Source organism: Epinephelus moara, chromosome 15, assembly GCF_006386435.1.
Source record: "Epinephelus moara isolate mb chromosome 15, YSFRI_EMoa_1.0, whole genome shotgun sequence".
Taxonomy (NCBI): domain Eukaryota; kingdom Metazoa; phylum Chordata; class Actinopteri; order Perciformes; family Serranidae; genus Epinephelus; species Epinephelus moara.
Window position 1 is genome coordinate 13,915,793 of NC_065520.1, and position 27,630 is coordinate 13,943,422.

General features: G+C 43.9%; 1 protein-coding gene across 2 annotated transcripts in view; it reads left to right on the forward strand.

Moving 5' to 3' along the window:
- The window catches only part of pard3ba (par-3 family cell polarity regulator beta a), a 206,772-nt gene that overhangs the window by 40,844 nt on the left and 138,298 nt on the right, over nt 1-27,630 (forward strand). Inside the window, exons 4-6 of one of the 2 annotated variants that reach the window (XM_050063013.1) lie at nt 777-951; nt 12,873-12,979; nt 21,037-21,119. In XM_050063013.1, the coding sequence (XP_049918970.1) occupies nt 777-951; nt 12,873-12,979; nt 21,037-21,119 (365 nt within the window). Of the gene's footprint in view, nt 1-776; nt 952-12,872; nt 12,980-20,526; nt 20,874-21,036; nt 21,120-27,630 lie in introns of those variants that run through there. The other variant, XM_050063014.1, reaches the window with a different exon arrangement.

Genomic DNA, 27,630 nt, shown 5'->3' on the forward strand with positions numbered 1-27,630 from the left:
GTTCCATTGCAGTTATTGCTTTTCATTAAGTGGTCATTTCCTTTGCCCGCACCGTCTAATGAGAGCGTCACGCCGCCACGCGCCCATTTATCAAACCACGTAGCCGCGATGGCACGGCCCCGCAAGTCAACTCACACACACACACTCACTCCCCTTCGCTCTATCTGCCATCATGTCCCTGTCTCAATTAGGATTGTTTGTCGTCCCTCTGCCCTCCATCCCCTGTTCATTTGGCGCCCCCGTCTCTTCCCGCCGCCTCATTGTGGCAGCCGTGTCATTGTGTTTGACAGCTTCTCATTCTCGTGTCAGATCTCATTTGACTGCTAATTTCATACATACACACCTTGCCTCGCCTCGCGTGTTAACTCCTCTGAACCGGCCTGTGCTGGTCAGATTTTTTCTGTCCTTTGTTCAAAACGAAGAAAGTTATGGTGTCGCTGAAGTGGCATCTGCTGGCGTGTTCTGCACTGTAAGAGGTTTCAGAGCGAGTGAGCTGTGAATCCAGCTCTATTTGCTCGCCTCACACACACACATCTGCACACTTGGCAGAACGAAGCAGGTTGCATCCCCACTGTTGGCAAGATAAATCACATAAAAGCCTCTCTGTGATCATGGCACAGTGGAGACGCTATATAACCTGGCTGCCTGTTTCCAGCTTGTTCATGTGCCAGAAATCGCATTGTTTAGACTGTCACGCTCATCTTGAGGAAAGCTCGTTCATTTCAGATCGTGTGAACATTATGTTTAATATCTTTGACTTTGTGTGTCTCTTCCAGCTGGTGGCAGTGTTTGACATCCAGCGCGACAGGACGGACAGTCCCAGAGAGACCATGTCCAATGGTTACTCCAGTGCCGCCCCCAGCCCTGAACCCCTCCACTACTATGCCCACCTGGAGTACCAGGAGCCGGGCACAGGAGAGATCGAAGTCAACGAGGCCATCCTCAAACGCAGTATGTCAAACTGTTTTCCTCTGCACAAGGTTTCAGCTTCATCTCATGAAAATATTTTCAAATGAATAATTCAGTATTCTGTCGAACAACAGAGGTTCCAGTTTTAAATTTAAGAGATGTTTCTGCAGAAATCTCAAACACCTGACAAACTAAAGCTCAATCAACACTTTGCCATTTTTGTGCATGTGAGAAAGTGTAGCGCGCTGAGACAGCCGGAGGTGTGTGTGCGTGTGTGTGTGTAGGCGTGTGAGAGAGAAAGTCAGAAAGTACATTATGGAACAGCTGTAAGCTGAACCTACTGTGTAAGGAGAGATTTTTGCCTGTAACTTGATTGCGTGTGAAAACAGATGCAGTGTTGACGCAGCGTTCTCTCCTGTCATCCTCGCTTAACGTTCTTTACTTAGTTTGTTCTTGTTTTCACACGTCGCTCAGACTGAGAGCCACAAATGCGGCGCTGCAGGGTGTTTTTTTAATATATTGTATAATGAGGACTGAAAAGCGTTTAGCTAAAATGTCTGAGATAGACTTATCTCAGTGCCACTATTCACTTCTGTCCAGCCACTGTTCTATACTCTAAACCGCTATTTGCTATGTAAAGATATATAGTGGAATAGTGGCGTCTTGAGCAGTGAACACTTACGATAATACAATATCCAAAATCTAAGATGATATCTAGTCCCATATCACGATATTGACAGTGTTGATGTATCTGCCAGCCCCATCGTTGCATAGACTTCTCTTGAGTGCAGTGAGAGCTCAGGTAAGACAAGTTCGAGAAGAGAGTGATGATGAACAACCTTGTTAAAATAAGAAAAGTTGACCCTGATCAAAGATGACAGCTGACACAGTTTAGTAGAGGTTCAAAATATCATCAGAGTGATGTCAGTTCTCTCTCTGAATGCTAAAGAAAGACTGAAATGTCTGTGGGAGAACGTGTCCTGCAGGAAGGTTAGGACTTCAAGTGTGTTCTTGTAAAGCTTGGGATGTCAGTGGTTACCAGCAGAGAATATTTTTGACCAGTTGAGCATGTTGGTCTATCGATTAATGTCACTTCTTTTCAGTTAGTAGCAGTACGAGCACTCTGTTGTGCCACATTAAGAACAAAGCTAATAAGGTATGCATGCTATACTGGTTAGCTAGCCTTTGCAGCTCTGCTCTGGTGGGGTGGAAGCTAGCTCATGACCCAGCTTCTTTAGCGTTTACCTCTGGTGGCGCTGTCCTGACTCCTGATAGCGGGACGCCTTCGCTGTGGAAACACTGTCCGATCTCCTCCCAGGTTGCCTCAATGAGTTAACTACGACATTTTGAGCCCCAAAACCTCATTAGAATTGTTAAACCATGTTATCCCTGCTTGCTCTGTTAGCACCGTTTGAGCGTTAGCATGGCTAGTGGCGCTAACATACCCTAGTTAAGGCTTTTGTAGCTCAAAATAAGGCTGCTTACTCACCGAGGCTAGCTGAGGTAGACTGGGGAGTCGCCACCGTGTTTCCGCAACAATGCCGTCCCACCATCTTGGGATAGTGCCTCTCCAGTGGGAAACATTATCACAAGACGAGTCAGTCAGAAGCCTCAGGGAGCCTCTGGGGAAATATCTGCTGTGTCTGGGCGTCAGTCTCTTCTGGCTATAGATACATTTTACTGTAAATATAAATACTCTACATGTCAGTCTTTTCTACGTCAGTGCCTTGCATTGATTAAGTCTTGAATGACAAGAGAGGGTCTGTCTAATCACCGGGCCACCCAGTCACCCCTTCATTTTCCTCTCTCCATCTGTTGGCCACCAAACACACATACACACACCTGCCCTTTGCCATCTCTCTCCCTCTGCCCACATTTGCCCTCTGCCCCATTATCTGCCCCCTCTTCACTCCACCTAGTCATTCCTCGCCTACTCTACTATTCAGCTTCAACCACCTGCCATCCGGCTTACCACCCGGCGCTCTCGACTCTGACCCATCACCCCCACCCCCACCCCCACCCGATACCTCCCCGTCTCCGCATGGCTTCCAGCTCTAACTAGATTAGCACTGTAACCTGTTAGCATGCCCAGGGTCCAGCCGAGCGTGAATGGACTAATTTCAACCCCTCCCCACCCTGTTTTTAACCCAGTGGGACCTCTTCCTGCCTCCACCCCTCCCACCCTGCTCTCCACCCCTGTTGAACCCTGACTAACTTAGTTATGATGTGACCCTGTGACGCCCCTCATATAGAGCCAGACTCATGCAATAAGGAGGCTTTTGTCATTCAGACATGCATGCACACACAGGCAATTTGACAAAAGAACCCCAGCATGCGAGTTAACCAACCCAGAACCAGTGTCGCCCATCCACTGCTGGTCTCAGGGGAGTGTGTGTCTGTGTGTGTTTGCTGCAACAAGATTGGTTAAGTGGGTGTTTCACCACATCTAGTATGCGGACCGTTTGTGATAACATCAGTTTTGGATGATTGTAACAAAGGGGTGATTATAGTCAGGTAGTTTTTTAATCAGGCAATTTTTCTTTCAATGACCGGACACCCATTAACTGATAACTAACCAGTTAATTTTTAATAAAAAACCCCAAAATTAAGTGAACTACAAGAGGTGCTTTTCTTCAGGGCAGGCACTCCACTGAGTCAATGAGCTTTAGCACCATGTTTCGAAGTGCTATCCATTTAGAGTTGATAAAACTTTGTCTTGTAAATGTATCGGCTTTTATTTTATTTCATACTATGTAGTTTTTGCTGACAGACAGACGGCTAGCCAAAAATATAGTCGTCACTGCCCCCTCTCTGATGTCACCCCAGTGAATAAGTCATGCTGACTCTGCTAAGGATGCTAACAGAGCTAAGAGTGATAACATACTTGACAATGCTAAAGGGGTTTTGCAGCTCAAAATTAAGCTGCGGGCGACCTTGGGGGAGACTGGAGGATGGGCACAATGGGCCAGTCCCAATTCTCTTCCCTTAACCTTACCCCTTGGTTTCAAGTGCACTCGCCAGAAAGATTCAACGACGAAGGGGTAGTGTTGAGTGGTCGGGCATTTTACATACGAATTGGGACGCCACTTCATGTAAATTAGCGTAACAGACGTGTTCACCTACGTCACGTGTATCGTCGACGTAGGCTTCTTGCACAGAGAACTCTGTAGATTTTCATGTTGGCTTGAAATTTTTACACGCTTATTTGCGAAAATAGTGCAATGGCTTCTCATGGAGGCTGCCAACTTCCTGGAAAACTTGCCTGGATAGTTTGGCAATGCATCCTGGGAAATTCAATCTTCCCCTCAGTTGAGATGGGTTTGTAAGTGTGCATCGCACAGCTCTTTAAATTAAGTGGGGATTTTAAGGGCTGGAAAGCGCTTCCCTAAAGTTTGGGACACCCTAGCCCTTCGTGGGGACACGCAAAAACAAGGGCTAGGGCCAAATTTGAGGGGAAATGTGAGTATTGGGACGGACCCAATGTTTCCACAGCAACCCCACTAGAGGTTGGGACTCTTACCAGTGGTAATTGCTGAACGAGCAGTGACGCTAGCTATCTCCCAACCCACCAGGGTGGTGCCGAGTACAGAGCGGCAGAAGCTAGCTAACCAATGTAGCTTCAATACCTTATTGGCTTTATTGCGGTGCAGAAAAGTAGTCGTACTACTGTTCAACTAAATGTAAAAGTAGCAACGTTGAACAATAGACGGAAATGCATAGCTGGTCAAAAACATTCTCCGTGATTAGCCGTTTAGCCCGATTAGCCTGTTTCCAGTGCCAGCAGTGTCTCTAGTGTCCGGGCTAACTGTCTTTAAATTTGCTTTGTCGTCACATGAATAAGGTGCTCCTCATAGCTTCAGATCTTGCCTTACTAATAACAAATTAAGACTTGTCCCACAGTATTAAAAATAACAGCATCTGTGGCATCATCAGAACTTTATTCTGCTCATGTGACAAAATAACCCAGTTAACAATATGCACCTATGGCGACAACACCCTCCCAGACATTAACCCACTTATCAACAAATCGTGTAAACTGGGGTTACCAAACCATGTGAACGCTTTAATCACACTATCACCTTAATCGAATTACTCCCAATAATCTGGTTATAGTGTGCATGTAATCGCACTGAGTGGCGGTGGACAGGACGAGGCGTAATTCAGTAATCAGTCAGGCATCAAAGTGTTTGTGTGTCAGGTTGGACTGCTTGTTTGAACAGGGTGATTGGACTTCACACTGCCCCAGTGGGATGATTAGACCTGCATTGATCCGCTGCTACACGGACACACACACACACTTCTAGGAAGAGAGTCCTTATCGCATCATCCCATGAGCAGCCTGAGCCGGGCTGCTCTATCGATTGGGAGAGAAACAAGACCACCCTGGCCTGAGGCATGAAAACACACACACACACGCACACAAATATAGAAACAGTAGACACAGAAGCACAGCCACTCTTTGTGATAAATGTGCATAAAGGCACACACAGTGATTAACGTGTACCGTGACACACACAGTCAGAAAGAAACATGATGCATCCTTGTTTCCATCCTGCCCCGGCAGTGAACTAGCACCGCAGAACTTTCACAGAACTGAAAACAAGACGAAAATTCTTAAAATAAATCTGTGTTCCCAGAATTGAATAAGCAGCCTTGTTAAGCAGAGAGTCACAGATGGAGAGTCAAAAGAAGATGTAAACACAGAATTGGCAAAGTTCACACGGCCTCTTAGGGTCTCTCCAGTTACACGAGTCTCAACAGTAAGATAAGGGAGGAACACAACCGGGGTGTGTTTCAGTGTGTTACCGTTTGTTTCTCCAGCCTTGAAGTGGTCGCCGAGATGAGTTTGGTGGGTGACGTGGATTTAAAGTTGCAGGGTACCTTGTGGTTGCGGCTGTACAGTTGGCATCAAATTAGCCGACCTAAAATACACCCAAAGTTATAGTGCTTCCACCTCCTCTCCACCCTTTTGGCAGGAGACTGCATGTTGGAGTCAGAAAATGTCTGTGATCTTAAAATAAATGAAAAATCTGCTCACGATGCACACAGGGCATGAAATGTTCAGCTCCGGAGGGCGACGGATGCCACACTGCTGATTAGAGACCAAGTCTCTCTGTAGCTTCCACAGATTTTGTTTTTATCATTTGATCAAACACAAGACCTGTTTTAGATCAGAAACAATTTGGTCAAGCAGCACTATTAGATTCAACAAATTATCATCTAAAGCCAATGATTTCTGCACCATAGATGTGGAACACCTCTGTTTTTGACCTTAAAGGGATAGTTTGGATTTTTTGAAGTGGGGTTGTATGAGGTTCTTATCCATAAACAGTATATTACATACAGTAGATATCAGTGGGCACACCCCCAGTTTGGAGAAGCAGGCACGGTGGAGTCTAATATGTAAGCTAAGCAATGTACTGCTGTGGATGGGGGCCAGCAACAAAATATATTTTAGCTACCTAAAAAAGTCCCACCAAAAAAATCAATATCAGTCTAAGTGTATACTATATTGAGAGTATATTCACCACTTAAACCTTTTTCGTCAGACAGCTTGTTCCGATGGGGCAGCCGTGAACATCTGCGGTTCTACATCTACTCTCGTCAAAGCTACCAGACTTTATTGACAAAAACAGTAATTTTAGCTCGCTGAACATGGGAGCTGCGTCTATTGCTGCTTCAATCAGTTGCTTAGTTTTTTAGTTAGTGTGTGATTGTGATTAATGTTAATTAACCATTTTAAGCACCGAATTCACACAATTACACAGATTTACGAACTATTCGAGGCAGCAGTACACCAGCAGCTCCTGTGTTCAGCTCTGTTAAATCACTGTTTTTCTCAATGGAGTCTGGCTTTGAAGAGAGCAATATAAAGGCTTCATTTTCTGGTTGGAAATCACTGTTTGACATTAAGGTTATGCAGTGAAAATACTTTCAATATAGAGTTAACTTAAACTGATTCAGATTTTTTTAGGTGGGGCTTTTTGTTGCTGGCCCCCATCCACAGCAGTACATTACTTAGCTTCCATGTTAGACTCCAGCCTGCTTCTCCAAACTGGGGGCGTGCCCACTGACATCTACTGTATTAAATATACTGACCATACAACCCCAAAAATCTAAACTATCCCTTTAAGAATGCAAAGAATAATGCCTATCATACACTAGAGGACTTTAAAGACTTTTAAAAGTATAAAGTCAGCTAGCTAAAGACAATGCGAGTTATTAGTCACGATATAAGATTTCCACAAAAACTGGGGATCTTGCAAGGTTTCCATTTGCAAGACTACAACGAAATTCCTTTTGATGTCATTTCCCGTCCAGCCCCTGTTCAACAATGTTACACCAAATACCCTTTAAGAAATATGACATGTTAACAATTCCTTACATGTCCGCAAAAACATATAACTGTAGAAACACAAGATAAAGGCTGTCATATGTCGACAGTATTGTCTATTTTACATTTTGGATTTTGCCCAGAATGTTAAGAGGAGAAAAAGATTGTCTTAAGACAGCTCTGACTGAGCTTTATGACCACCTCACACCAAAGTGTGTGCAAGAAGTGGGCACCAAAGTACAATTCTTATGATTTTATTCCAACATTGGGAAATTTGTCTGCGACAGTAGCAGCCAAGGAAGTGTCTTATATGCCAGACACACTCATGTTGTATGTACAAATAGAAGATGTATGAAACCCTACTTAAATCTCATTAAATTCCTCTCAGTAAACACCATCCAGATTTATGAATGCCAACATTTAAAAATGCTGTTGTCATGGAGACACCACTCCACATAAGTAGTTCAGTTAGTTGCGGGTGCATGTGGACATATGGCACTATTTTTCAGGCATGTAAAAGGGTACACTCTGTTAAAGCCTTAACCCAAGCTAAAGCCTATTTCCAGCAGCCCAGTCACCTTTGATTAGTAATGGCCCCGAGCCAATCTTGTTTATAACCCACCAAACAGTGGCTGACCTAAGAGAGTTAAAACTGTCACTCTCATCAATATCTCTGACCCTCTGTGACACCGTTTGACCCTCCGTAGGTCAACGCAGGTCAGAGGTCAAAGCCAGTGACCCTCAGGTTCCTTCACATGGCCGGGCTCTGGGGCTCTAAGTGGTGGGAGGATTGATGGAGGTGGATTTGACTCCACTGGATAAATGGAGGAGGATTTATGGGGCTGACCGCTGGCTAATGGACCCTGACTGTGACCATGAAGCGGCCTTGGTCACTTCACAAACTTGCATCATTGACATTGTGGTGAAGTATGCGTGCTGTCACAAGCTGAGGCCTATTTGTAGAGCTCATTCTGAAAATCCATTATAGCCACTTTGGAAATAAGTGTTTTACAGTCCATCATTCAGTATCTTTAAAATCTAGAGAATCCAGTTAAACAGGTGCGGCTATTTAGTCCGGCTGGCCTTGCGGTAGTGAAGGTATTTTGCTATTTAATGTACTGTACCTATTGTCCTTGCAGTTTGATATAATGTGGTGTCGTTCATCCCTGTGTAAGAACAGGTGTCACCTTTTCCCATATGGTGGAGGAAAATCTCAAGTATTACCTTAGCAGACCTGGCTCAGAACAAATATATGGATATGTGTGTGTGTTTCCTTTTTAAAACCTGCTTGCTGTTCCTGTCTGTATTCTCACTGCATTCCCATGAATATACTAGACAGGTGGGTACAGGAGGGAAAGCAAAGAACCATTCATTAAATTTAACTGCTTTCTATACATGGCCCTCCAAATTTGTGAACTTTTACATGTGTTGGTCTGGAAAATGTAAAGACATAGAAATAGTGCTCTCTGAGGTTGTCGGAATGAACACACCAGTGGTTTGGGTGAAGCAAGTACGTTTTTGAGGCCTCCCGAGTCTTTTATACTAAACTGTAATGGCAGTAGAAAAGACTCACAAGAGGATTTCCCTTAGGAAGCAGCATATGGTAAAGCACAGAAAATGCAGTAGTGCTATCCCAGACCTGTGTAAGAGAATGCAATAAATTGAAGAAGTTCTGGAGGGAGATGAAACAAGCTCTGGAGAATGTATTCGGCATATGTTTAACATTTGACCCAAAGTTTTGTTTTCTAGGTTTACATCTCATAAGCATCTCTCACCCAAGAACGGTGGATTGAAGGATTGTCCATAACTCTACCTTTGGAAAGATCAAGTGTATTTTCTCCTCACGTTCCTCAGTGCGCGCTGTTATTTTATTTTGAAAATTGGCCGGATTCTCTTGTCTTTTCTGTGTCCGACTTCCTGTTTGGTGCGATCCGCTCTATCCAGCTTGACAGAAGCGCTCGCAGCTCCCGTGAAAAATAGACCAGACGCCGAACTGAAGCGCTGCCTCCGCGGGCGCTCCGCTCTGCTCAGCGGCCTGTGTGGACAGTCAGATAGGTTAACATGGGCGCTGACTGAAAACTGCCTCTGCTGCTGGGCGTTATGTCAACAACGCTTCATGAAGCAGATGAATGACTTTTTCTCTGCAGTACCTACTGTGCACTCCGCCGCCAAGTGGGCAGGGGTGGTAATTGCAACCGGTCAAAATGACCGACGGCCTTCAGATTTTCCGGTCATTGTTGTAAAAAAACGGTCAATGACCGAGAATACCCGGTTAACGCGACCCCTGGTCTCGGTTCACTTGCAAGTGAACCCTGGTACAGTGGGAAATGCAAATGGACTATCCAGTGAATCAAAGAGAGGAAGTGACATAGAGTAAACCCTTGCAATACCTCGCTCGGCGTCTGTTTAACCACAGCAGCATGTCATAGTCTCTCGCTCTCTGCCGTCTTTTTCGGTTTTCCCCGCCCAGTCGAACCGAGTCCCCCGGACTATCCTGGTGTGAAAACGTCCTTATTTTGACTTACATACTTATGTTAACCTAGGCTATGTAATGTACTTGACTGACATAATCTGTTGGATTGGTTATTTTTAGGCACGATGAGAGAGATTGGATAGGATTAGGGTAGGAACATCAGGGTAAGCCAATCAGAGTAGGGTGCATCGTGCCTTCGCTACCCTGTGAAAAAAGACTAGCAGTAGTGGAGGATGAATAGGTCAAACAAACCCAGGACTTTCCCCCAGAAGACTGCTGCTCCTGTCCTGTGCGAATGCAGAAATCAATGCTAACCTATTTTAATTTATGTACGTAAGTTAACCTAGGCGTTGAAACATACTTAAGTGACATCACGTAAGAACCAAAGAACCCCAATTTTTTTCAAGGAGCTGTTCTTTCCTTTCAATAACGCCGTGTTTATAATTAAAAAAAAAACACAACAGTGCATAACCGAACACATTTTTCAATACCCTAATCACTTCATTACAATTTTAATTTTGTGTCACCGAGCCTACAGGCATAACTACATAACTCCCTGGACGCACCGGACGCGTTAGTGACGCGTTAGTGCCGTCCAGTGTGTCCAGGGCGAAGCCTAATGGCACGGGTGTGTGGATGTCTGTTCATCTTTTCGTTCATGTCCTTATTAATGCACACTTTATAACTTGCTTGTTGGATTTATTAAAAACGAACGAATGAAACTAAATGTCTTTGAATATCTTTATTATCATTAAAAATGAAAATTAAAATGATCGGTAGAAATAGATTATGACTGGATTTTTATGACCCTGTCAGTCAAAATGACCGGCGACGAAAAAGTCTAGCGCAACGTCTGACCGAGACCCCCAGTTTTCAAGCGGACCAGGGTTGGCTCTTTTGGTCCACACCAGAGTTCGAGTGTGTTCACACCACTCCAAACGAACCGAACTATCCGTGGAAGCGGACCAGAGTTCGTTTAAAGCAGACCAAATAGCGCCAGTGTGAATGCGTCCTAAGTCAACACTGACTTTTGCTTTCACACAGGACATGAACAGCAGTCTCCTGGGGGAAAGTCCTCGGTTTGTTTGACCCATCCATCTTCCTACTTTGCCTTGCTCTGCCTCTCATTGGCTTACACTGATATTCTTACCCCAACCTTAACCAATCTGACTCCTCATTCCTAAACCTAACCGATCTAACAAAAGAAGTAGACGAGTACTAGCCAATCAGAGGTAGAGAAGGGTGGGTCATGACTTTGCCATCCTAGGAAAAAGAAACTGGCACCCTTACTACAACTACACAGCCTTTTTTCTGGTTGGACCTTCTGCATAGACCCCATAGCATCCTAAGAGATGCTTCAAGCAAAATACTCTGCATGGTTTGACCTATTTTAGATACTCACAAGATAAATAGATAATAAGATGATATGTCAGAGGGCTGTCTGATGTATTTTATGTATTTTTCTGATGCCTTTTGATGCCAGCTCTGAGAAGGTACCTTTATTTCCCAGATGTTTCTGTGTTAAATCAAAGCACATTTCAGTATTGCAAATTATATTGTTCCCTGTGTAGTTTCTGCCTAACATTTGTACATGAGCGCTGCTTTTCTAAATCAGATTAGACCACACTCTGTTGATTTCCTCAGTAAAGCAAAAACTCAGGCTGAGGAAAAGCAGGAGATTTAAACCCTCATTAAAAGAAACCAGCATTGTGAAGCTTTTTGTGCTTTTCGACACCTTTGAATTCTCTCACGTTGGTGATAGCTAGTCAGCATTGTGTCTTTTAACTTTCACTGTTCGTAGAAGCGAGAAGAAAGTGTGAAACACAGACAGATGGAGGGTGAGGCTGGGACTTGCAACCAGTCCAGCAGAGAACAACTGATCATTTATGCTCATTAATAAAGATTATTAGGTCGACATATCTAAGCTCAGCATGTGGAGCTTGTTTGAGCCATAAAGGATATTTGTATGTGTGTCTGGTATGGTTGGAATGACCATTAGTCATCTGTCTACAATCATAAACCACACACACACACACATACACACATACATGGAGACCCCTGTCCGTTCCGTCTTTCCTCCGTGTTCTCTGACTCTGTTCTCTCTATTCTGACCACGTTAGACCAGGACCCTGTCACTGACCCTCCAAAGAGAGATTGATTACAGGGAAGGAGAGAATTTTGTTTGCCTTCCCTTTCTGTGCGTCTCAGTTTTCGAGGTTTTCTCCCTGCTTCCATGTCACTATCTCTCAGCTCTCCCTTTCACTTTTTTGTTTATCTCACATTCTCCTTTTTTCTCTCCCCTGTCTTTATTTTCTCCTCTGTCGAGTTAAATTCGAAAAACACCCAGCTACGGGTTTTACATCCACAAATAACAGTGCATCCTTTGGGGGTGGATATTAAAAGCAAGAGGCGGCACAAAGGTCCAAATTAGATTCTTTTGAATTGTTATATTGTGGATTCAGACTTGCCCATGTTTCCTCTCCTAGCGTAGGGGTGGTGGCAAGTGTTTGTGCATGTGTGTGTTTTGGGAGGCAACAGCTGGTCATATGAAAATGTGCTGTGGGTTTGCGGGCTTGGGTGTATTGCTGAAAGGGGTTTGGTGATTGTTGGTCCACTCTCAGGGTTTAGAAGTCATCTTGAAATTAATTAAAGCCATTAATTGTACATTTATTTACCATTCAGAGGCTGATTTGTTTGTATTCAGTGCTATTTTCTAATCCTTGTTTCCTGTGTCCGTTTTTTCCCAGATTTTCCATTAGCTTTCATCTTCAAATGCCAACAGGCGGCCTAAACTTTTTTGTTTTTTCACCGCTTTGGTGTCAAATGCTGTTGGAGAGCTCAGAGAGCCTCAGGGGTCCGTCTAACCCTCTGAGCCTCCCCGATGCTCATTTCAGCAGGATGCAGGCCAGCTGCTGGGTGTGAAAGTTGCCAAAAGAAAACTCTCTCATTCCTTTTTCTCTCGCCTCCCTCGCTCTTTTCTCTCCCCTCCTCGTGATGATGATCCTCAGTGTGTTTGGAGGTTGAGAAATGAAATATAAGATGATTTCTTTGCAAAAGTTCCTCAAATAAAATACAGTACATTGCCAGCAAATGGTGCAACTGAGACCACCAGCATCTGCTCTTTCTGTGTCTCTAACTCTGTCTTTCACCTCTCAGACACACCTCTGTTGGTGAGGAGCAGCAGTGACCCGGCCTTGGCCCCGTCCCTTGAGATTAGACCCACGGCCTCACCTGATGACAATGGCAACAGGTCTCCTGAGCTGGTAAGTGCCACAGTCGGGTAAAGTAGTTTACACTAAAAATGCTAGTTTATAGTGTTTTTGGCTGGACTGCAGAATGAATGAATGAATGAATTTTGTAAGATTATCTTTCAAAATGTTGCTGTTGTTTCTGGCTTCATCAGGGTTTTCCCTGCCTGTCTAAGACAAAGGTGGGCCACCTGGGGGATTTTGGCCGCCGCCTTGGTTAAAGCATGCGTGTGTGCATGGGGGGCGTTCAGATGTAGTGTTTATGTGCGCACAAACCCATTACTTTCAATGTAGACACGTGTCATGCAAGCTCACAACCCGAAGCAACATGGACCTGCTTCTCCCTCCGGTGTTGTGTCAGATCCCGGTTCCACCTCGGGGTGTGTCTCTCCTACTGTTTCCCACGGAGCTCTGCCCCGTTTGAAAGGTGAAGGAAGCCCGTATGTGGAAAGATGGCGCCTTCGAGATGTAGAATGTGTATTATAGAAGAGAAACACACATTTCAGGACCGCTGACTTGTATCATCAGAACAGACATGTCCTGTGATTTTCAGCCTCCTTTCATATTTAATAGAGGGGGGACAATACCTGACAGTAATATTCTCAGCTGTCAGGATGTGCCTGCTGTAAAGGGTAAATATAATCATAGAAGGCTGAAAATCACAGGACATGTCTGTTCTGATTATACAAGTCAGCAGTGTAAGGGCCGTTTCATAGTTAACGCAGAGGCACGCAGATGCGAACGCATTGGGACGCATTGGCCACCATGATGCGTGCTTGCGTCTCAAAATGTGTTGTCCATTTTTTTGATATGCGACGCAGCGATGCGTGTAATACCATGCGTTGCCAGCAGGGGTGATAATGCAAGCGACGTACTTGAAATTGACCACTGTTTGTTATTCACAGAAGAAGCAGGTATGAAATATGGCGGGCGAGGAGGAAAAAATTTGAGAACTCGTATGGGCACACCCGTTTATATGACAGTTCTAGTGCCCTGCAAATAAAATAGCAGTACTAGCTAGTCGGAATGTACCGGTGACTCTGCTCCCCCCTATTGTGCGAGTGATGTATTGCATTTCAAATGTCACCTGCATCGCTTGCGTTCAATGTGTTGACTATGAAAGGAAGTGCGTTGCTCGCGTTGCGTGCGTCGACTATGAAACGGCCCTAAAGCTCAAGCATGTAGGGGCCTCCTTTCATATTTAATAGAGGGGGCCGACCGTATTTAAAAGTACAGCTGTCAAGATGCCCCCCACCTTTGCCCCAGGGAAAACCCTGTTCATGTGAGTAGAGGAAAAGCCTGCTAGCAACAAGGCTAATGTTAGCATGTTGTATATGTGAGGAAAACATGTCTACCAAAAAGACAACTGTTTTGTCTGCTCACCCTCTATAATTTGGTGCTTTCGTTTAACGTTGTCACTATCAAGCCATGCTTTATGTGTTCAGGTGTTAGTTGAGTCAATTAAACTTAACTGCACTCCACAAAAACGTTTTGGAGGTGTAATTACAGAGCAAGTAAAGATGCTCACTACCATAGAAGCCACTAAAGTAGGCTGCGGCGTACAACTATAAATCAGCCTTTACATCACTGGCCAGAGCTAAAGAAGGGAGGGTTGTGTTAAAATGTGCAAAAAGTGAGTGTATTTACATGAATTCAGATTATTTTTTTGTCTGGACTGCAACAGAGGGCCCAGCTATGTCAGTGAACGCCACCACAAGCCATCATCTCATTCATGGTCCAGACCTACGCTAGGTTTTCACCCAAACTAAGTTGAATCAGCCTGCTGGATGAATTGCATTCCCGTCTTTGTTATTTGAAGAACACATTGACTTCCTCCTCTGTTTAATAGCTTTTTAAAGAGGAAAAGAACAGACAGAGGCGTAGTGTTTCAGTAAAGAATGGACAAAACGTTCAGTTTCCAGCAGCTGAACTCCTGCTGTTAAAAGTAGCTGTTCAAAAGCAGCAACATGTTTCAACCAAAGCAGCAGACAATGGAGATGATATGAAAAATGTAAAAAGAGAGTAAATAAATAACAGATGAATATATCACATTTTTGTTTCTGTGGTGTGCGCCGCTCTCTTCATTGAAGACAGAGGAGCCCAGTGAATATTCCTCTTGTGGTTCAGCTCCGCGCCCCGGGCTGCACTTTGAAAGGGCTGGCTCTCCTCCGTTTCCAAACAGGCCGCCATTAAGGAGGACTTTGTTTGCTGCCTTTTCTTGTCCCTCTGTGGATAAGTGTGTGTGTGTGTGTGTGACGGGCAGGACAGAGGCTGTGTAAGGTCACAGTGGTGCGCATGGGTGAGGGGAGCACAGGTAGAGAGAGAGTCCCGCCATGTTCGACACAGCAGTGACTAAGCAGCGCCCAGGCATCAGCGGGCGGCGAGCACACACAATGACAGAGCCCATATTTCAGGCCTCATACCCTTCAAACAGACCGGAGTGAGCAGGCTCATTATAGATGATTTAAGATGTCCTTAAAACAAAAATCTACATCTCGGCGCTGCCTGACAGATGAAGCCCTGCGTCGACCTTAGCAGCCTCGTTTAAACCCAGACAGCTGCTCACTAGCAGATGTTGGTATGTCACTGTTTACAGTGTTTTCTGCTTTATTATATGTCATCCAGACTGTATAATTCACAAATAACACAAGCACACAGAGGAGGACAAAGAGTGTGTGTTTATAAGTGTGTGAAAGGCTAGTAGGCCGTCACAGCTCTTGGGCATATTGAGTCCTGGGCCTGATGGACTTCCATAGATCAATACGCTATCACTTCATCCTCACTCACCCACTGTACAGCTCCTCTGCAAACCCCCTTATCTCCACACACTCACTTACGCACACACTTGTTCCCCCTTTTTGTCTTGGACGAGGTATTGAAAGCTAGATAAAGTGTAATTAAGGCTGATACAGTGATAAATATGTGCCCTGCCCCTTTAATTGATTTTACTGCCTGCTATGGCGAAGGCCTAGGTTGGCCCGCTTCTCTCTGTCTTTGATTCGTATGTAGTTTATGAACACGCCGCACTTAGTCTTTCTGTCTATCAAACAAGCTAATGAAACCAGCAAAAGACTGAACAGTACTAAATATGCAGTCGGCCCCGTAATTGATTTGGACTTCCTGCCATGTTCCGAGCTCATAAACGAGAAATTTAATGCTACCTGCTAACAGCAGGAGCTACAGGATTCTTTCACTCTCCTCCCCTCCATCACTCTTCTTTTCCTTGTCCTTGTTATGCACTCCCTCTCTCCTTTGCCTCTCACACGTTTGGCTAAATTTCAACACCTCTAGGTGCGGTGATGTAAGACACGTTAACACAGCAGAAAGTCGGACTTTTATATGCTTCACTTCTGTCCTGATGTAAAAAGCTGACACCTTAGCGAGCTAAACTAAACACAGAGTATGTTCCTGTGTCTGTTTGTCATCCCTTGAGGATTGTAAGTATTGTAAGAATGTGACCGCGGCATTCAGATGATGTGATGGATGCGACAAAGGCCAAGGAGCACTTGCTAGCACTCTGACGCTGTGATCCTGCAGCGCATATCCATACAAACAATCTGTCTTCTACTCACACACTCGATTCGCCAGCAGCCTGATGTGTAGCAGATGTCACAGCCCAGCTCAGGGGAAGGACTAAAAGCAGAGGACGACACACGACTTTAAGCCCTTTCAAAACTGACATCCTGTGAATGGCCGCGGGGGATTGCTGTTTGTGTGATTGTTTAAGTAGATCTAAAATAAGAAGCATGATAGCGAGAACATTCAGTCTCAAACCATACACCAAAAAAGGGAGGGAAACACTGACTGAATCCAGCAGCAGCAGCACAGGTGATAATCATTGATGCACTTCCTGTTTCCCCCAACAAAAAGGAGAGACAGCCCAAACAGGAAGTCAAGAGGGCTGTCACACAGACGACTACAGCACCCCGAGGAAGTACACAAAAGAAGCACACACCTCGTTACTCATCCGCCTGACAACACACACTCGCACACAAACACCTCATCTCTCATATCTCTGACACACCGCCCCGTCACTCACACACACCTCAGACTACAAACGGCACCCAAAATACAAAAACACATGGATGGCGGCGTGCAGCACAATAACAGAGCAGACAACCTGTTAGTCGTGCTCAGATGGGTTCCAGACAGGTTTCGCAAATTATTTGAGCCTGCCACACTGAAATCACCCAGTGAAGAGATTATATAAAACATAACTACAATATCTGAGGGGAAATTGCTTACTACCACTAAAAAACTGCAGGCGAAACATTTGAAACGGCTGAAATGTCTGTTTAAGTTAAAGCACTGAAAGTCAAGACACTGAAATAAGTTAAATAACTAAAGTGAAAGTGGTGTTAGAAGTTAAGGTGTCAGCTGAAAGAATTCGTCAGCTCAAATATGAGTTCAAGAAGTTGAAGTGTCAGCCGATGTGTGAGCACAGATGGGGGTCAAAGTGTGAGATGAAGCAGGGGCAGTTGTCACACTAGCAAAGCAGGGTTTTGTCGTGTTTTTTTTTTTTTAACGAGAGCTGGCACAATACCTGAATTTGAGTACATTATATTTAATTCTGAAATTTAGATAAATGTATGTACGTATGTTAAAGCGAAAGAAAGCATCCTTAAAGTGTACACAACTTTTCAACTAGTTAGCACGCTAGCTAGCTAACATGCTAACTGCAAGAAAGCATGTTCTTTGTTGATGTTATGCTGCTTTTAAATGGGACTCATGAGCTTGTGAGCGCCACTGCTAGGCTACAGCAACATGGACGCTACTGTCAGCGTCTAGAAGCTACTGAGGCTAACAGTTTAGCAAGCTAGCAAGGGGGTCACGTAATACAAGACAACGCAAACAAACAGTGAAAGAGGAAAAGTAGAGACTGTTGGGAATATCAACATTTTCCTCAGACGAACTGTAAAATTCTCTCTCTATATGACTTAAATCACAATGTATTATCGAACCATCCAATGAAACATAACGTTGGGAAACATGTCACGACAAATTTCCACTTACGAGGTCATGGATACTAAAAGAGGGGAGAGTTTATATGGACTCTCTTGAACACGGTGAGCATTATAAACCATGCATTTTAATTGGTTCTCCATTGGCTTTGCTTTCACTGTTGAATTCTCTCTGCCTCTAGGCATGATCTGGGGATAATGGCGGCTCGCTAGCACGCTAGTTAATGCTTGCAACCAGAAACAAACATTTACGATTTATTGTTCGTTTGATAATCTAGTTGTCTAGCTAGTTGAAAAGTTGTCGACTTCCACTTTAGTACTAAACGTAAAGATATATAAAAAAAGTGAAGGCTAAGGCTTGGTTGCATCAACAAGGATGAATTTAACTTAAGAGTTTAGCAAAACTAAGTGACACAATAAAAATAATTCATGTTTAGTAAATCCAAGTTTAGTGATGTAAACCAAAATTTAATAGAGTTCAATCAATGTGTAGATCCTTTCTCGTGTAAATTGAAATAAGTAATTAAATTTTATTGGCTTCCAAGACCTTGTAATTAGGCTATAAAAGAGAGAGAAAACTGTTAACTTTCGGCTGCTCTTTATTCCTTAAAAAAATCTTACATTGTGTCCCAAATCACATACTTCAGTTAGCACACTTCCATGTAGTATACTACGTGCACTGTGTACTTATTGGCGTAGTGCGTGAATTTCGACAGGGTTGTGTTGTCTCAAACCAAACACAGCCGTTGTGCATACCGGAAATGACGGCCGCAAATTAGCTAGTTAGCAAACTAGCAATTGCGTTATTATTCGCGGTACCAAATCATTACAGACTGCTATATTAACCCAATAAACATACTGCTGGCTTATACCTGACAACAGTATAGTGGTGCTTAGTGCAAAAACACATGTATTTGTACAATGTAGTGACGTTCACGGTCGCACAGTCCTCGGCAGCCATTTCCAGTTTGAAAAGTGGTCCCTCCCCTTCCGCTACGTAGCCAAGATGGCGACCATTGAGGGCGAGAAGTGTCCATAGTTCCACACTCAACTTCTTGACCGTTTTGAGTGCACCATCCGGGTACTCATAGTGCACTGCATTTTTCCATACTTCACAGTGTGAACGCACTTATGCACTCAAAATATTAAGTGTAAGTACAGAAGTACGCGATTTGAGACACAGCACAAGTTGAGTTCTTATCAGAGTTTAGAAAAACTAGGTTTAAACCAAAATTTAATGGAGTTTAATCAATGTGGAGATCCTTGCTCACTTAAATTGAAATAAATAATTACATTTTATTGGCCTCCAAGACCTTGTAAGTTGGCTTTAAAAGATAGAGAAAACTGTTATCTATCGGCTGCTCTGTATTCCTTAAAAAAGAAAAGAAAAAAAAAGCCTACATAGTTTGATCGTTAGCTAAAAAGCCAGTTAGCTAGCCTAACTTTACTCATGATGGCTCAGCCAAGAGGCTTTAATTTCGCCTCCTTCGAGAACACTGAGGACAGAAGAGCCTGCCTGACAGCAGCTGGAAGACAGTTTTGAGGGTTTTTTCCACTGCCATGTTTGACAGTTGGTCCAATGTTTATGTTCAGTTTCCTGCTAAAACGACATCTTGAGATAATTCAGCAGGAGTTTAAAGTTGTGGTGCAACAAGCAAGAGATGGTGAGCAGTGATAATCACATTCATACTGTACAATGCTACAGATCACTGTGAGGTTAAGGTTTTACTGTTACAGACACACTGTAAAGGCAGTGGTGACAGACTCTTCTTCTTTGTGCACTGAGATCCGAGCAGCGAGTGAGGCGAGCTGATTGGCTGAGCACCAGCGGGGTGCCGAAAGAGGAGGGCTGCTGTTTTTATGTCTAGATAAACAGGAGTGCTCTCAATCAGGGATTAGATTCACACTGGGCATTATGGCGTGATCCCTTAATTTTAAGGCATTAAGGAAAGGCAGGTTCGTGTGTGTGTGTGTGTGTGTGTGCATCCCAACATGCCTTATCTTAATGCTGTAGCTGTAGTGTGTCAGACAAACAAGGGCTTTTATGTTACTGAACCACATGTGCGTTCAGTTACATGGTAAAATCCATGTACAGCTGCATGTGTGAGAGTGTTTCTGAGTGTATACATGTGTTCACCTGCCAGCCTCGTGTTCCTAAAGGCTGTGTGTCAGTACCTTCCTCTGTGGCGACGGTGTGTGTATGTAGTGGAGGAGCCTGTGTGTGTTGGCTAATGGCGTTGCGGGAAGATGCACAGCAACAATGGAGCCTCCAGCTTCTGCCCCCGCACACACATGCGCTCTATTGTGGGGTAATCTTACCCTGCCCAGATAAGTGGGTCAGTATTTGTACAGGCAGCATATATATGTGTGTGTGTGTGTGTGTGTGTGTGTGTGTGTGTGTGTGTTCATGAAGACTCCATTTTTATGTTTGCAGCTCTGCAGCATTGGGTTATATTTGCAGGGAACGTATGCGTGGGAGCGTGTGCGTGTTCTGAAGCATATATTTACTCGCTGTGTGACAGAGGGTCCACCGGGGAGCTGGGTGTGGCGGAGGGGGTTGCTAAGGAGCGGGCTGGTGGGCGGGTGCGTTTTAGCCATTAGTATTTGTGACACAATGAAAGTGACAAGGCAGAAGGACCTAATTGCACCCCTCTTGTCTTTAACCATTTGGGGCAAATTCTCTCCCAGTGTGTTTGAGCGTCTCGCAACAGTTTGACGCCGTCGTGCTCTTCCTCTCCTTCCACATTTCTCTTGCTTTTTATTCGTTTGCCCCGGGGTTGTTGATTTCGCCGACTTAAAAATAGAGCCTTGCCTGACACAGGGCAGGGATGGAGGGAGGGGGGAGGGAGAGGTAGACGGATAGAAATGTACATAGAGTGAAGGAAGGACAGCGGCGTGTGGTAGGAGCTCAGCGTCCGGCGGTCGTTCTCTCTTCGCTGTCTGCAGAGGTGATTGATGGCGGCGTTAGATTGTTTTGCTAATTGGCGACGGGCCTCCTTGTATTCGCCTGTTTGCTTAGTGTGTGTGTGTGTGTGTGTGTGAGCATAGACGTTAATTTGTCACCGTAGCTGTTATCATGTTGAATTAATTTGTCTGTTTTTCCTCTAACAGGAAATCAACCATGTACTGAAAGGCGCTTTGGACCGCCTGCGCACAGACGACCCCCCCGCCAAGATGAGCCAAGTAAACTTTAGGTAAGAGTGTGTGCAGGTGTGTGTCTGTGTGTTTACAGATGTCCTGGCGGCAGCAGACAGATCCTACTGTAGCTGGATGCGGTGCGGTGTTGGAGTCTGGGATTAACGCTCCAGTCTTTGTTTGACAGCCTGACACTGACTGGATTAAACAGTCCCACGGGTGTGTGTGACAGTCTGTGTGTGTGTGTGTGTGTGTGTGGTGGGTGGGCTCTTATCTGTATGTGCTGGAGCAAAGGTGAATTTTGAAGAGGAGTTGGAGAGAAGTTCCTCCACTCCGCTGTGTCGACACTCTGAGTGGTGTTTGTTCTAATTAGTGTGAAAGTTGTCTGCATCATGACAAGACGTCTGACGTGTCTGGCAGATTTCATACACAGGTTCAAAAGCCTCAGCGTAGGACGAAGACACTGGAACAACAGGATCAGAAAAGTGTCTAAAAGGAGTTCTGAAAATGTAAAGCAGTCGTACACAGCTGTGTTTTTGGTCCAGATGGGGAAAGGTCAGGGCCGTGAATATGTTAAGTAGCAGGGCTGCACCTCGTGATTTCCATTATTGATTAATATGTTGGTTTTTCCTTTGATTAATCAAACTCTGAGGGTCCCACTGGGACGCCAGTGTTCCACCCACTGAGTGAGGCTTATATGTGATTGGTGGGGGCGTCCCTTACTTAGATCTCTAAATCAGATTTGTCAAGTCTTGCCTATCGTCGACTGATCGTCGAATGCATTCCATCCAGCGCTGTTAGATGTGTGTTGGGGGTGTGTATGTAGGTGTGTGTGTGTGTGTGTAGCAGCGACGCTGTCCACAGTACTGAAAGGAGCAGTGGAGATCAGTTGATAGTAAACCAGACACACAGACAGAACACATCACTTAGTTCGCTTCCTGCTTCCTGTGGTTGTAAATAGAACTTTTGACTTTCTCTTGGAGAGAGGAAGAAACGTTTTTATGTTAGTGCTCTGGTTAATAAATTAAGACCAAAATAGGCATCCAACAGAATCAGATCAGACTGATGGATTGAAGGAGCAGCTGCTGCAGAGGCGAGTGAGAGCAAAGTTTGAAGCTGCAGTTACACAAAATAGACCCAACGCTGGACTTGTGGAGTGTGCCGTTTCCATGGGAACGCATCTGAAGTATGCTGGAAAAGCGATAAACAAAGCTAAAATGAGAGTGCGAACGTTTAAGTTCCACCTTCACTGCGCCTAGTGTTCTGCTGCTCCGCCTGTGTCCTGCTCCAAATTAATGGTTCAGCTTCAAAAATAGATGATCAATATGGGATGGCGAATGCTAACACTGTAGCGGGCCGCCACAAGTGTGCAGGCCACAGGTGTGAATGGATGGATCATTTGAAACTGGTAAGAAACTTTTAGAGCAGTTAAAAGGAAGTTGTATTTAAATGGCGGCATTGAATGCTTCCCTTTAAACAATCAATTAACAAATAGCTTTTAATACTCAATTTCAGCACAAGGAGAGAGTTTTATTATCTCTGTCTTATTTGAGATGTGAGCTAAAAAAACCTTGTGCTTCCTCGTGTATCAGCAGCAGCACTACTGTCTGACCTGTTAAAGTTAGACTCACTTGTCAAATATGTGTGTGCGCACATGTGTGTCGGGTAAATGAGCGCACTGTACAGTACGTGGGTGAGCAGAGACATCTCTCCATGGCAACCTCCACCTTTGTTTTTGGGCACGTCACTCGCAGACCTCCGGCATGATGGGAGTTTTATCTTCACTTCCCCGGGCTGTCAGTCATGCAGTAGCTATGGCAACGATTAACCCCTCCATCGCAGCCTCTCACCTCAGTTTGCCCGGCGAGCCCGTGACAAAAGTAAAAAGATTGTTCTTTTAAAAATAACCCAGGAAGAAGACTTGGCCGCAGCGGCAGATGGTGATTTTTCAGCATTTTACAGTGCAGTGGTGTCCTGACAGCACTGTGATACAATGGAGGCACGGCTCTCACAGATAGTTTGCCATGGTAACAGATGGTTGGCGGTTGAGGAAGCTGCGGTGAGCGAGCGAGGGCACACTTTCAGCGAGTCCCGGCCGCGAGTTTGTTAGGCACTCGGCCTCCGTTGATGTAGAGGAAGTCAACCAAGAGTGGGAGCTCCATCTGTCTCACTCCTCGTTGCTCTTTTCATCCGCCCCACTGTCCCTCGTCTCTCTCTTTCTCTCTCTCTCTTTCTCTCTCTCTCTCTCTCTCCCCCCCAGTGGAATGACTGTGTTTGTGTTTGTGTCAGCGGGATGCTAAAATGGGTGAGCGGAGCTATTCTGCATATTAGAGTGTGGCGCTAACAAGCTACGGCTGCCTCTGATGAGCTTGTTTGTGCTGCCGTTTGTTTTTATATGAATGTAAATGGGCTGAAGCTGTGTGTGTGTGCGCGTGTATGTTTGTTCCATGCACACTGTGTGAATGCATATACATCATTCAGGACCAGCTTTGTACCTGTGCATGTATGTCCTGTCCTGCTCTGATTGTTTACCATCACTGGAAGTAAATTCAAACAGCATGTGTAAGTGTGTGTGTGTGTGTTTGCGTGCAATCCTTGTGCACATATGTAATTTAGATGTAACTGTGTTCTCTAATAGATGTAAATTTGATGCATGTGTGTATTCGTGAATTCAATTTAGAGGAATGTGACTGATGGTGTTTGTGAGCGTGCAATAGATGTAGCAATAAGAATGCAAATTGGATGTGTGCGCGTGCAGACGTGTGTGTACAGTACGTGTGTGACCGTGGCAGAGGTTAACGAGAGCGGGGTGACAGTGACAGAGGAGTGTGTTATAATGATCCCAGCTAGTCCTTGGGCTTGTGTACGCTTAAGAAGCACATAAACCTTGAACTTCCCCGCTTTCCTTCTTCTTGCTGTCTGCAGACACCTCATCACTCTTTTTTCTGGATTGCGAAAGCGATGCGGGGAAACTTTGGAGCAAACAAAACCTTCATGTTCTTGGCCTCCACCTGAGATCACTGTTTTTGGACCGTTCGTCAGCACTTTCCCACATGCTGTTAGTTCAGAGGCTGAAGGAGAAAAGTAGATGACAATGCAGAGAATGTCTCACATGAGCTTTTCTCATGATGAAGTGGCCAGTTGTGATGATGTACATACAGCCAGTTATTACTTATCCTAATAGGACATGCATTATTCTGTCTTTAATCATGCTCTGTCTGGATTAAGTCCCAGTCTTTATAAAGTGCCTCTTCTTCACTTCTTATTTGGAAGTTTGTAGAAATACATTTTCGCATTTTTCATGGAGACAAAATCAGGCAGATATACTTTTGATATCGGAAAACCTTTTGATTTGTTCTTGGATGAGATTGAGACATTTTCTTATCTCTTGCAAATGTTTTCACTTCATTTAATTATGTGAAGTCAGCCTTTTATCAAGTTCTTCACCAAAGAGACCTACAATATCCCCCCCAGGAGCAATTTAGAGTTCAATATCACGCTTGCTGACACTTAAACATTCCTGGTTGGCCTCCTATAGGTAGAAGTAATGAGAATTCTTGTTTTAAAGGCAGATTAGAGCCATTCAATCAGTGTTTTAATATTTCTACATCTTCTTACCAAACACATTTATCATTAAATGGGACCTATTTTGCTTATCTTTAAGGTTTATACCTGTATTTTGGGTTTCTACGAGAACATTAACTTGCTTTAATGTTCAAAAAATACTTGATTTTTCTCAGACTAATTGCCCGAATATACCTCTATTCACTCTCTGTCTGAAACACTTAAGTGTTTAAGTGCCTGTCTCTTTGAGGCCCTCTTCCACAAAAGCCCAGGCTGCTCTGATTGGTCAGCATTTTCAGGTCTTTTGTAAATCACCAATAAAAGATTCTGAAGCAAAATCTTCACAACGGGACATGTTCCAGCAGGAATATGATCCAAGATTGGGAAGACATTAACAACAGCAGCAACAACATTACATGTTTCCTCTGACATTAGCATGTCAAGGGAACATGTAGCAGTGTACTTGCAGCCGGGAGAATAACTGCAACGAAGTAGGTGCACTTTTTACTGTGAAAAATAATTAATAAAAGCTTCTAAACTAAAATCTTCACAACCTCACATGTTCCATCAGGAATATGATCTGGAAATCGGGAAATAATTAACACCACCAGTAACTTAGATTATGTTTCCCTGATGTTAGCTTGTAGCTACATGTAGCAGTGTTCTTGCAGCCGGTAATGACTGCGTACAGCGGCACTTTTCCTGTTGAAAATCACAAATGCAAACCTCTAATTATAATCTGACATGTTCCAACAGGAATATGATCTGGAATCAAAGAGAAATTAACAACACCAGCAACATAGATTACATTTTTTCCTGACATTAGCTTGTAGCTACATGTAGCGGTGTACTTGCAGCCAGTAATGACTGCATACAGCGACACTTTTCTTGAAAATTGCAAATGCAAGCTTCTAAACATAATCTGACATGTTCCAACAGGAACACGATATGGAATCAAAAAGAAATGAACAAAATTGGCAATCACGATAAGATGTTTCCCTGAAATTAGCATGTAGCTACATGTAGCAGTGTACTTGCAGCTGGGGAATGACTGCATACAGCGGCACTTTTGCTGTTGAAAATCACAAATGCAAGCTTCTAAACATAATCTGACATATTCTAACAGGAACACAATCTGGAATCAAAATGAAATGAACAACATCTGCAATCAAGATTACATGTTTCCCTGACGTTAGCTTGTAGCTACATGTAGTGGTGTACTTGCAGTCGCTAATGAACGTATACAGCGGCAATTTGCCTGTTGAAAATCACTAATGCAAGCTTCTAAACATAATCTGACATATTCCAACAGTAACACGATCTGTAATCAAAGAGAAATTAACTACATCAGCAACTAAGATTACGCGTTTCCCTGATGTTAGCTTGAAGCTACATGTACCAGTGTACTTGCAGCCGGTAATGACTGCATACAGCGACACTTTTCCTGTTGAAAATCACAAATGCAAGCTTCTAAACATAATCTAACATGTTCCAATAGGATCTTGATCTGGAATCAAAGAGAAATTAACAACACCAGCAACCAAGATTAGATGTTTCCCTGAAATTAGCATGTAGCTACATGTAGCAGTGTACTTGCAGCCAGTAATGACTGCATACAGCAACACTTTTCCTGTTGAAAATCACTAATGCAATCTTCTTAACATAATCTGACATGTTCCAACAGGAACACAATCTGGAATCAAAAAGAAATGAGCAACATCGGCAATCAAGATTAGATGTTTCCCTAAAAGTAGCATGTAGCTACATGTAGCAGTGTGCTTGCAGCTGATAGTGAATATATACAGTGGCACTTTTCCTGTTGAAAATCACAAATGCAAGCTTCTAAACATAATCTTGATCTGTAATCAAAGAGAAATTGACAACACCAGCAACCAAGATTACATGTTTCCCTAACGTTAGCTTGTAGCTAAATGTAACAGTGTACTTGCAGCTGGGGAATGACTGTAATAAAGTAAAGTGGCACTTTCTGCCACGAAAAAATCACAACTTCTAAACTGAAATCTTCACGACTAAACATGTTCACTGGAATATAAACTGAACTGGGGAGCAATTACATCGGCAACCAAGATACATGTTTCCTTGACGTTAGCTTGTAGCTACATGTAGCAGTGTACTTGCAGCCGGTAATGACTGCATACAGCGGCACTTTTCCTGTGGAAAATCAGTAATGCAAGCCTCTAAACATAATCTGATATTTTCCAACAGGAACATGATCTGGAATCAGAGAGAAATTAACAACACCAGCAACCAAGATTACATTTCCGACGTTAGCTTGTAGCGACACGTAGCAGTGTACTTGCAGCCATTAATGAATGTATACAGCGCTATTTTACCTGTTGAAAATCATGAACGCAAGCTTCTAAACATAACAACAGGAACATGATCTTCAATCAAAAAGAAATGAACAAAATCGGTAATCAAGTTTAGACGTTTCCCTGAAATTAGCATGTAGCTACATGTAAGGGTGTACTTGCAGTTGGGAAATGACTGTTATAGAGTCTAGTGGCACTTTTTGCCATGAAAAAATCACAGCTCAAAGCTTCTAAACTGAAATCCTCACAACTAGACATGTTTCTAGCTGGAATATGACCTGAAATTGGGGAGCAATTACCAACCTCAGCAGCAATGATTACATGTTTTCATGACATAAGCTATAGTGGCAGTGTATGTAATGTGACAGAAAATAAAGAAAAGCATCATAGGTCCTCTTTAATGTTTAGCGAAACAGCTGTGTGCTCAAAATCTTTCACATAAACCTTGCACCCTGCAAACATGACTTGAAGAACATGACTTCTCTTGATGACAAACAAAGTCGGATTTTTTTCCCTTCATCTCCTGTGATCTTCTCCATGCTGCCATCATGCAGGTCCTCTCTTTCAGCCATCCGGTATCAAAAGCAGCTCCCTTCCTCTTTATCTTTTGGAGTATTGTCCTTGTTTATCTGCTGTTAAAAGCCACAGTTCAGAGCTCCATGGAGATTATTAG